At 32.1% G+C, this 12185-nt stretch overlaps 1 protein-coding gene across 6 annotated transcripts in view; it reads right to left on the bottom strand.

The window, feature by feature from the left end:
* Kansl1l (KAT8 regulatory NSL complex subunit 1 like) overlaps window positions 1–12185 on the bottom strand; it is a 134940-nt gene that overhangs the window by 7116 nt on the left and 115639 nt on the right. For 4 of the 6 annotated variants that reach the window (XM_058585188.1, XM_058585189.1, XM_058585190.1 and 1 more), the window contains 3 exons: window positions 10382–10489; window positions 2515–2643; window positions 506–624 (listed from right to left, as the gene is read on the bottom strand). In XM_058585188.1, the coding sequence (XP_058441171.1) occupies window positions 506–624; window positions 2515–2643; window positions 10382–10489 (356 nt within the window). The remainder of the gene's footprint in view (window positions 1–505; window positions 625–2514; window positions 2644–10381; window positions 10490–12185) is intronic. The other 2 variants (XM_058585191.1, XM_046462880.2) reach the window with 1 other exon arrangement.

Here is a 12185-nt window from a genome sequence, read left to right as displayed (position 1 = left end):
GTTTCAAGTTGTTCATTTCTAACACTTCCCACCTTTTAACTTTTCTTTTACTGGGTCTTGTGCCAAAGAACAAGGCAGATTAAGAACAATACAAGTCCTGAACTCACATTATTAGCAAGGCTCTTTGTAGCTTCATATGCTAAAGAATAGAAATGGTCATGATAAAATTTAGTTTTTAACACAGAAAAGAATCTGTAACTGAAGATTAATAATTGTTGTTTTCCAAGTAAGAAAAAAGTTTTATTTATCAAATTTATTATTTCCTAATAAGATAGTTCTAAATGTGCCAGTAAGGCTGATATAAATTAGCAAAATACCCAAATTTTTAAATCAGCTGGTTTTATTTAAAAAATCTATACATAGTTTTAAAAAGAATTTGATAATATGGAGTTTTTTATTTTTTCTTTATTCAAAATATGGGTCTCATTGTTAAGTATTTCTACTTGCACACAATATAACAATATAATATAAAGCAGTCTTAGAGTTCGGTATAGTAAAAACCTACTTGTGCTGATGAATTCTGTGTTCTTGATATAACATTGACATTAGAGATGGTAGTGAAATTACAATGGGATCCTGGTTCTGTGCATTGAAAAGCAAATTCTTCAAATCTATTTTTTTCTCCTGCCAAGGAAAGAACCATTCATAATGTCATAAATTAAACATGACCAATATTATTAGAATTATTTCTCCAGTCATTGAGAGGTGAATTGATAGTTTAATCAATGGATTAAAAAAAATTCATGTTTTGAAAATAAACAAAAGGGGAAATATAAAAGAAGAGCCTCACTTCACTTGATCTTGATACAGGTATTTCCATTTTCTGGCACCTTGGCATTTTCTCTCCAGCACGTTCATATTACTTAATACTCCATCTGCTCTCTTGACCCAGTTCCTTTTTTTTCTGTGACTCCTCTCAGAGGCTACATTGTTAAGACTGATCTGAATTTTCTTATCCTTTCATTTTTTTATGTCTGTCTTGTCTTTTCTGTGAGAGATTTCCTTGATCTTATAAAAACACTATTTTGAAAAATTCCTACAATTAAAGTACTAATTTCTAAAAGTTATTGTCCTCTCGTATTCCTTTTTTATACCTTCCTTTTCTTGTTTCATGGGTAAAGTTGTTCTCTAATGATATTGATTTGAAATTGACTTTTAATTTGTATTATCTGTCTTTCAAGTTCCTTTGTTTTTATTCTTAATAAGGAAATATATATATTCATTTACATACTATTTTATTCTAGTGTGAATTTTAAAAAATACAATGATATTTCCCAAATAATATAAAATCTAATACCTAGTCTACATTTATATTCTCAAGTCTTTAAAATATATCCTCTCTGGTTAGTTTTTTCAAATATGGAGCCACATATTAAAATTGGTTATTACTCTCCAAGTTTTCTTGTGATCTGGAATAGCTCGTTTTTCATGATATGACTTGTTATACAAGTCTGGACTAGATGTGCTTTAATTTTGGAGTTGTCTTAATTTCTTTGCAGTATATCCTTTCATTTGTTCTTACATCCCTAAGTATCTGTTAAACTCAAAATGAGATCTAAAGTATCAGTCAATTTGTATCTTATTAAGAGGTAAGAAAAATTCCCGTGTTTTGGTGTGCATGTATGAAAGTTCTCCCAAAGCCTGATGATCCTTGGTTGTTCTGAAGAGTGAGACACTAGAGAATAACAAAGATTCTCAATGAGTGGGAATTTGTTCATTTTGTGCCAAAATGTACTTGATTAGGTTTATTAACTATCAAGTAGTGACTTGTCTATTTTGGTAGAATTTCTAAAGATACTGGAGATAATGCATTAAATCCATTGTGTATAGTTATAGTTAAGTACATCTTGGATGTAAGTAGTTTATAATTTGTTAAGTACATTATTGAGATTTTACATCTGGGGAATACTTACAAAAATATAGGGTTATGTTCCCTGGAACATGAACAAACACCAATCATGTAGACATTTTCTTATTAAACAAAACAATGACTGGTATGACTGTGTTCTCCTGTATCTCCACAACAAATCAATTTTGTATTATTGGAAGAGTTCCAGCTTCAAGTGATATATCTTGATTACCATGGAACTATAAAGACTCCTAAGGAGACCTGAATAAGGTGGTTGAGTGCCTTAGTTGAATCTTTACAACTTTCTCAAAATCTTGAGAAATTACTATTTAGAAGTAGTAATAAATTTATGTAAATGACCTGTTATTGAACTAGTTTGAGTCCAAAAAAACCTTAGAGACTAAATTCTAACCATACAGCAGCTGATGAAAGAGAACTAGTCAGGGAACACTGGAAGGAAAATGCCATAAAATGGGTAAATAACCAGTTTACAAAATCTGAATTAACTATGTGAATACTGAATATGTTCATGGGATGATAAATATTTTAGTTAATTAAGTGATAATTCTGAATTATAAACTCCTGAGACAATTATAAACTTTGTGGAAAAGCAGATTTTCTTTTCAGTATTTAACTCTAATGGTCATATCCTCATTTTAACCTACCTAATGCTGTTTCACTCAAATGTCTTTTCTTTCTTCCCTGAAACAGTTGTGCAGACGACTCTGACTTTATTTGAGGCTTACATGTAGGTGAATATCCATTACTCCACTGATTCAGAGAAGTACTGTGTACTACAACAAATGAAAGGAAGTTTAACACAAATAATGGACATGTTAATTGGTACTTATAACAATGCAGAATTTTAAAATATCAGTTCAAAACCACTAGTAATGCTTAAGTACCAAGATGGATACCCCTTACGCTAAAAGTACCTGAAATGGGATTTCTTAAAAACAACCTCAGGAAATTGCCAACTTCCTGTATTTGCTTCATTATTTTGAAGGGGATGGATGAAAAGGGAAGGTGATCTGTTCTCAAAGTCTTCCAAATTAGTATGGATTAGTTCAGATCTGCAAATTTGGGCTAAATAGGATCTGAATCCTGAAGTTGCTTACCTTAAATCCAGAAATAATTCAAGATCAAGTAAGTTTCAACAGGGTCACAACAGTCTTGGATTCCTTAAAAGCCAGATTTTAGATTTTATTCGTCTCTGACAGTGACTAGCACTAGTCTTTCTTTCTTTTTTTTTTTTTTTAAACAAAAAACAGTGCACAATTTTAAGTCACTCAGTGCCTAAGTATTCTCATCTATAAAATCTTGGGATTATAGGATTATGAAGATTAAATGAGTATCTAGCATGATAGGTGCTTAATAAATATTAGCTTCATCATTAGTATTATCTATCTGAAACTATTTTCAGTATTGATTTGATAACAAAATTGGCTCCTTTACATAGACATTAGTTACAGTTCTGAAACTCTGACTGAAGCAAAGGGCATAGCCTAGTAAAGAAGTCCAGTTTCTTGATGGCAAAGTATTCTAAAAATGATAAAGACAAAATTTGTATATGTAGGTTCATGGAGATAGGCACAATTGTAAACAGAAAGGGGAACTTATTAAATAAAACAGAATTTATAGGGCAGAAGCACATAGGAAAGTGTTGCCACAAAAATGTGATCCATACGAAAGGTGCTGTAGACCTGGAGGAGAGAAAAACAGAGCAGTACAATTAGCTGTACCAGCTGATAATTGTCAATACATGCCCCATGTCAGCCAGGCTACCAAATGAGATTACCTATATCAACAGGTAACAACCAGAGCTTTGGGCAGAAAGATGCCATACCCTATCGTCCTACTTTTAAATGTCTCGCTCATAAATCTGAAGTAATGTAAGGTGTAAATCCCTACCCTTGTCATCAATAACAGTGGAAAAACAACCTTTAACAATGAATGTCAACTTCAAAGATGAGTTCACAAACCGAAATCTTGAATACCAACATCATAAAACAAGATCTACAAGTGGAAAAACCATCTCAGGAATTAATTTCTGGAACATTCAAAGAAAACAGATTAACGGGTCTTTAAAATAAATGTGAAGAAAAATAAGGAAGAGTCTTCTTGGGAGATCTCAGAAATATAAAATAATTGCTCAAAATATGAACTGAATGAGCTGAGTTAACAATGGACACTGCCAAAAATAAAAATTGGGACTAGAAAAGGAATTACAACTGAAAGGAACAATGATGAATATGAAGAAAAAGAGTGTTTAACAGGAGAGAAAATATGTGGGGAGATAATATTTGAAATGATAGTAAAAATGTTTCTAGAATCAACCTTAATATTTCAAAGAACTCACTTGTCAGGAAATAAAAATCAAACAGGATATCATAGGTGAGAATACCCTGAAAGTTACAAGACAAGAGTTAATATTACCACAAAGAAAGGGGAATCCATTTGCCATACCCAAATTAATTGTAAATCAATGACAGTCCAGGGGAAAAAATGGTGGGCAGAATTTTAAGATGGTCTCTTTAAGATTTTCCACCATTCAAAAAAGAGAAAAAAAGAAAATGTTAAACAGAATAATAAACAGCATTAATCCTATACTCATTAGAAAAAGGTAACTAGAGGGCTGGGAGTGTAGCTCAGTTGTGGAGCTTGTAATTTCATTTTGGTGGAGCAAATCTAAGAGTTCACCCTTTTGCTATCTTTTTACTCACAGATGAAGAGATTTCATATATTATCAGAAATAGCTGACAGCAAGGGAAAGAAGGAAAATAGCTTGGGCAAATGTCCAAGGGAGCAAGACAAATCTGGGAGCTGGATAGCAGCAGGTATGTAAAGGAAGTATGGTGAAGAAAAAGCCAGGAGTCCTGGTGGTGGCGCCAGGAGTCCTGGTGGTGGCGCCAGGAGTCCTGGTGGTGGCACCACGCGTGTAATCCCAGCACTTGGGAGGCTGAGACAGGAGGATAGTGAGTTCAAAGCCAACCTCAGCAAAAAGCAATGTGCTAAGCAACTCAGTGAGAACCTGTCTCAAATACAAAATAGGACTGGAGGTGTGGCTCAGTGGTCAAGTGCCTCTGAGTTCAATCCCCTATCCCCCCCACCCAAAGAAACAGGAGCCAGTAGCCTATGTAAATACCACTTTAGGGGAAGAATATTCCCTCAAAAGTCTTAAAGGCCCGGGTGAGGATTTCAGATTTGCATTTTGAAAAGATCACTGTCTAAAGTGATTAAAACTAAATGAAAATGAGCTGCTTTCAGCAATACAAGTTAGAAATTATGTTGGTCTGAATGTGGTTGAAATGCAGATAGGAAGATTTGAAACAAGTTTATAAGTTTATTGACAACTTGGTTAGTTCATATGGGAGGAAATAGGGGTTAAGATGGTTGAACTCTGTTTCTGGATTAATTGTGGGTTAGGGTTCTATTGTTTCTCCTCTTCTATCCACTTTAATAACATTTAATTTTGATATAGTCAAATTTAGAAAAAAAGCTGAACTATTGCAGTGTTTCCATATATCCTTTACCTAGGTTACCCAGATGTTAACATTTTATCATAATTTGCTTTACCTCTTAGAACTCATTGTTTCTGGCATGGATGCTGCGTTACCCCTTAATATATCAGTGTGTACTTCTCAAAAATAAAGACATCATTTTATATAGTTAAATTTGTCAAAAATCAAGAAATGAATACCACTAGCTAATTTATATACCTTAATCAATTTTTACCAATTATCCCTATAATAACTTGTTCATTGTAGAAAATTCCAGTTGCTCATTGTGTTCAGTCTCTTCTTTTTAAAGTCTCATGTCTTAAATGGTTCTGCTGTCTTTCTTTTCTTTCATATCCTTGAATATTCTGGTAACTACAGCCTCTTGAACTAATTGTGTTATATTTCCCCATGAGCTGATTGTATTACTTTTCAACTCTGCACTTTGACTTGTGCATATGTCCTTGTTGCCTGAAGTCAGCAGTGCCATATAGTCTGCTTACCTTCACACAATTTCCTCTGCAGGAATACCAAGCTATTTGTAACATATCACACTGTTCTAAGTTTTTATGATGCATGCTGGTTTCCATTATTTAAAGCCTTGTTACACAGTATGGCCAAATCAGACATTTGGGATCTTGTTAAAGTGCAGAAGCTGCATTCTAACAGTATCCTTCGAGGAATATGTTTGCACATTAACTTTTGAGAAGCATTGATTTGGAACACTTCAACCTTCTAGATTCCAAGATGGCACTTGGCATCACCGTTTGTCTCGGGAGTTCCTTCCTGCCTTTCTTTATCTTATTCCCCTTTACCTCTGTCTTGGCTTGTGCTAAGCTATCTACTCCCCCACTATTTTTCCCTCTTGTGGTACTGGAGATTGAATCCAGGGTCTTGCATGTGATAAGCAAGTGCTCTATCACTGAGCTAAGCCCTCTGCCCTCCTTTATTTTTATTTATATATATATATATATATATATATATATATATATATATATATATATATATATATATATATGTAATATTGTTGCCATATGCGTTCAACACATACTATAATAGTTATTCATGTCTACTTTCCCCTGTTGCATTATAATTTCTTTGATCTCCTGTGATTCACCTTTTATTCTTATCATAATCTGCCTGGCACAGAAGAGGTGCTCAAGGAATGTTGAACTCCGTAGTTTTACTTAATTTTATAGAAATAACTAATAGTAAAAGAAATTAATGAGCAGCTACTTTATTAAAGATATATAGGATGAAGCCTTATTAATGCTTAATTATTTGGAGTAGGAATGGTAGGGAATGAGAGTATAGGGAATGAAAGATTTGTATACAAAAGAATACTTCATTGATTTGTATAATATTACCAAGGCATTCAAAAAGTGTATTTCTACCCTTATTTTTTTATTACATGTGATATGTTGTCATTACAGTCAATACATTTACTGTTAATTCTGTGCCTAATATTTACAGTGCCTTATTTCAGTCAGATAAACAGTACAGTAACTTTAGAAGAACTGTAATCATATGATCTCTAACATCATATACTTTTATTTTGCATAATCATAATTTAGTTAGGATAATGTATATTAGTTAGGATAATGTATAATGTTATGTTTTATCTTGTAACTTATGGTTACATAAGTTACCTAACATTCCTCTGATTAGAGGAATTAGTTTTTGGATATACAGTTGTTACTTCTGTCATCATCATCATGGAATTATTGCTATTATGGAAATTCTTGAAATATCCACATATTTGTTTTCCTTTTTGAAAAACGTATAGTTCCCAATAAGTAGAATTATGTCATGAAAAAGTACCTGAACATAACCTATACTTTCCAGTATTTCTTTAGTCTTTTTTCTCTAAGTGTAGGCGATTGTTCCTTGCCTTTGGTGCATTTTTCCCCCCTTTTTATTGTGGAAAAATTTTAAACATACAAAAAAGGAGACTAGAATAATGAATTATTCCCATGTACTCTTCACTCAGCTTTAGAAATGATAGCTTTACCAATCCTGTTTCATCTCTCTCTCTACAACTTCTTTGCTATAATTTCATCAAATATGTCAGCATGAATCTCTAACAAATTGTGCATTATTACATATGACAGAACTAACAATAATTCATTAATATCTCCCTCAGTGTTCTTATTTTTCAAATTGTTTTAAAAGAGCATGAATGTGTATCTGTATAGATCTGCTTTGTTCAGAACCCCAACAAGGCCCACATATCACAATTGGTTGATGGAAGAATAAACATTTTTGCATGGTTATAATTGTACCAAATATGGAAGTAAAATATTTTCATCTATTTATTTTAAAATATTCTTTTGATTAGTAACATTTCCATCCTTACATGAACTTTTAAGATATTTTTAAGTTTGCATATTCTACTATAGTATACAGGTTACTGTATCATTCTTCAAGTTGTTGCTGGTTTTTCATTATCACAAAAAAAATGCTCAGATAAATATATTTGTGGATAAAGGTTTCATATTTAGGATTAGACCACATTCTTGGAAATGGAATAACTGTCCAGAATACAAAGTTGGTATTAAGTTCAGTAAATACTTATTTTGTGCAGGTATAAAAGTAAAAAGGACATTTTTTCTTTTTTCCCCCGCACACTCAACTTATAAAAATATATATATTTTAAAGACCTTCTAATGCATCTCACAGTGCTTCCCAGAAGGCTTGTGTCTCAATTCTTATTGTTATCTGAGAGTGCTGTTTTTACTGTAGTATCAATAGTGAGAGTGCTGTTTTTACTGTAGTATCAATATAATGGATAAAAAGTAAACATTCAGTGACTTGACAGAAGTTTTCAGTAGATGTTGGCTATTGTCATTTTCATTACTTTTACAGTTATCACTAAACATACCTAGTTTTTCTTCTGATTCTTGAAAAAGACATCATTTTTAACATTTAATCCATCTCAAATGTATTTTCATTGTTCATCTAAACTTGATGTGCTGTATGAGGTATCAATCTCATTTAATGAGTTATTTGATGCCACAGATTATGTGTGAGAGTTGGTTGTTTAAATAGAGCATGGACTTTGAGCCAGAATGATTGGGTTTGAGTTTCAGCTCTGTCACTACTCAACTGTGATTTGGGACAGGATATTTAAGGATAATAACACCTAACCCATGGATTAAAAGAATTAACTAATAAAAAGTTCTTCCACTAGTGCTGCCATACAAAGAATGCATCATAGGAATTTGTTTTTGTCAGTATTCAATTAACTGAGCCACCCTTTTCACACTGATAGGAAAATACCACTTTTTATCATACATTCAACCTTTGGGTCTGTCTGTAGACTTGTTATTTAGTTCCCTTGATCTGGCTTTCATTAATATCAACAAATTTTAATGATTAGAACTTTATTATACATTGTGATATCTGACACATTCTCCATTTAATCTTTTTTAAAATATTTTTTTCAGTTTTAAGTTGACACACTCTATTTTTATGTGGTGCTGAGGATCGAACCCAGTGCTTCATGCAGGCTAGGCGAGCACTTTTCCACCAAGCCACCACCCCAGCCCCTTAATCTTTAAAAGAATTTTATTGGCTATTCTTCAACGTTTTCTGAGATAAAGTTCAGAATACCTTTTATTCAAAAAGAATACCCTTGTGGTTCTTATTAGAATTACATTCTGTGTATAAGTTAATTTTGGGAAAACTGACACCTTAAGTTTATAGCACTGTCTTCCAGTAAGAATGGGATATTTCCGTATAGGAAAATCCTCTAACCCTTTTCTTTATGTAGGTTCTTAAGTTTAGTCAGAGGTATATTTTCATTGTCACATGCTTAGAATACTTTATTCCTTTACATATTCTATCTAGTTATTGGTATTTATAAAAGCTGCTGATTTTAATAGTAAAACTCCATTAATTTGGAATTTGGCATCCATTTGGCTCTTGAGTTTTTGAGGTAAATAATTACTTCATCTGCAGATAACATCAAAAGTCATACAAACTGAGGTAAATTAAGATTTTAACTTTGCAGATAGTGTGACTTTCTTGTAATTGCTTCCAAGCATAGCTAAAACCTTCACACCCTTTTGGAGCACTCATAATTATTTCAGTATAACTTATTTATTTATTTTATATATATATATAGTTGATGGACCTTTATTTTATTTACTTGTATGTGGTGCTGAGAATCTTTTATTTACTTGTATGTGGTGCTGAGAATCAATCCCAGTGCCTCACGCATGCTAGGCAAGCGAGCTATAACACTGAGTCACAACCCCAGCTCTGAGTATAATTTAAGTATTTTTTATGTAATTTTAGTCTTATTAAAAATTCTTCAAATGAATTAAAATTTATTCTGATTCAAGTGAAAACAATGTGTAAAAAATATTTAATCAAAGACTAATATACTGTTTACTGAATGGTTCTCCATTTTCCCATTGATATCCTGAACATAAAATACAAACTATGTTGTCTCCCTTAGGAATTTGTTTTCATAATTATAAGCAAAGTAAAATTTATGCTAATTAATTATTATAGGCTTTTTTTTTGGCATGCCTTTATTTGTGGTTGCAGTAGAGATTTTCTGAAAATTTCCAGCAATTCCTTTTATACTTTGCCCTGCTTATTCTACCCAGTGAATTGTGGGATAATTTTAAGTTAATCAAATCAATTAGAATGTCAGGTTACATTGCATTAAACATTAAGTAATAAAGAGAGCTGAAATGCTTGTTAGTTTTACCATATAGGAATGCTGGTTAACTATTTTTATTTAAATTATTAATAATTCATAATTTTCATTTAATAGTTATCACACATTTCTTGTTCAATGATTTTTTTTCCTTTTCTGGTGCTGGGAATGAAACCCAGGGTACCTCCAGCCATGCTATATAGCTGCTATGTATTTTCTTTTTGTTTGTGTGATTTGTGAAAAGTGAATATTAAAAATTAAGGATTTACATTCATTCTTTTGTTAAATTTTATTAGGCTGCAAAAAATAACAGGCATAAGGAGGTAAAAAGGAATAGAAAGTACAAGATTTGTAAATATGACATACCAGGTGATGGTGACATGATACAGTCGCCCACAGTTTTATTTTCAGCAAGATCTCCTTTTATTTCAGTCTTTTTAAATAATGTTTCGAAATGAAAATGAAGAGGCACATCTGGAAAAATAAAGTACTTTCAGTGAACACCACTCTTTATGACTAGTTAATAGCACATGCATTTAGAAAAATATGCAAAAGTTTGAAAAATGAGAACTATCAGAAGTGGCAAAATCCTTTCAAAGGTATATTTTTAGCAGTATTTTAGATATTATTGATTGGGATAGATTTGTGAACTTCCTAAAATAGTAGGTAAGAAATATAGCATTTATTAATATTAATAAATATTGCTCATAGGTAATGAAAACACATGCACCCAAAATGTCTTTAAGAAAATCTACAGCAAAACCTGGCTGACAGAATCAATTCCTTCTCAACCCCACAAACCGTAATTGAAATAATGAGGATTCCAAAAGAGATCGTAGTTTTTAATTACTTGGAGAACATTGCTATAATTCAGATGTAACCTTTTATGAAAACATCAAACTTCACATTCCCTTAGTCTACTAGTATTAAATGAATCTACGTTTACAAAGATTAAAACCTACTGATAAACTGTCTTCCTTCAGGGACTCAAGAGAAATTCATTTTATACTTTCACAAAGAGGAGCCAAGTAATAAAAAAGATATGCTTTATGTGTATTAAAGTTTAATTTTTAAAATGAAATTGTAAAAGAATGTAAAAACCATCTTTCAAAGCTATTCATGTTTCTATTATTTAGAGAGACTGTAAACTTTTTCCTGAGACGCAAATAAAAAATAGTTCATAAAGCAGTTGATGAAAGTTTTGCTACTGAAAGAAGAAAAACTTTCATTTTTAAGAAAACTTGTTATAAATTATGATAGACCCAGGAAGTTTCTGGATTTTAAACGAAGAGAAGGTGTATCTCTTCCTCAAATATAAAAAGATGCAAAAACAACAAAACAATTGTTCACAAATGTCATGGAGTTTGTCCCAAATGACAGATGACAAAAATGTTTTCACTTAAAATGCTCCTTATATATTTCAGGGTTCTGGTACTTTCCAGTTGCCTAAACATAACTATCTAGAAAGAGAATATCACCTATTCTACCACTGAATTGTGGGAAAACATGATTTAACCTGAGAAGATCCCTAGATTCTACCTATGTACCTTTCTTAGTACTTGCCTTGTGACCTCTGGCCTTTTACCCAAATATTTTGTAACACAATATTTTACTTACTACTTTACATTTCAGTTGTCTTTAACTAGAATAAAAGTTCCCTGATGGATTTATTTGTATATATACTCATGAGTGCAGGGAGGAATGAATAACCCTACCTAGTTAATTGATAAGGAAACTAATCTTATATTTTTTATAGACCCGAAGGATATCTTATACTAGCTTTCAAGGTTATTTCAACAGAGAAGTGAACTTGCTAATAAAAGAGTAAAGAGCAGTGATTAGGAGCATGGTTCTGGAGAATGACTATCTCAGATGAACTAGTTCCATCATTTGCTAGCTGCATAATGATACATATTTAAGCTTAATTTTCTCACCTGTAAGATGAAAAGGATGGTAGTATCTATTCTCACAGGGTTGTGAGAATAAAGCAACAAAATGTATTATGCATAATATACACAGGGCCCAGTGTATGCTAAAACCAGATGTTAGCTGCATTGTTATTGTTATATTATTTCTTCCTACCATGAAGGTTTTCTTAAAGATGGACTAAAATAATTCCTGTTGGGAACTTATTTTAAAGAATGGCATAGCTAAGATGCCACTTGAATAT

This window comes from Marmota monax, unplaced genomic scaffold (assembly GCF_021218885.2).
Source record: "Marmota monax isolate L192 unplaced genomic scaffold, Marmota_monax_Labrador192_F-V1.1 WCK01_AAM20220418_F8-fsc00136, whole genome shotgun sequence".
Lineage (NCBI taxonomy): Eukaryota > Metazoa > Chordata > Mammalia > Rodentia > Sciuridae > Marmota > Marmota monax.
The sequence above is the reverse complement of the archived record's forward strand: the minus strand, read 5'-3'. Positions and strand labels throughout refer to the sequence as shown.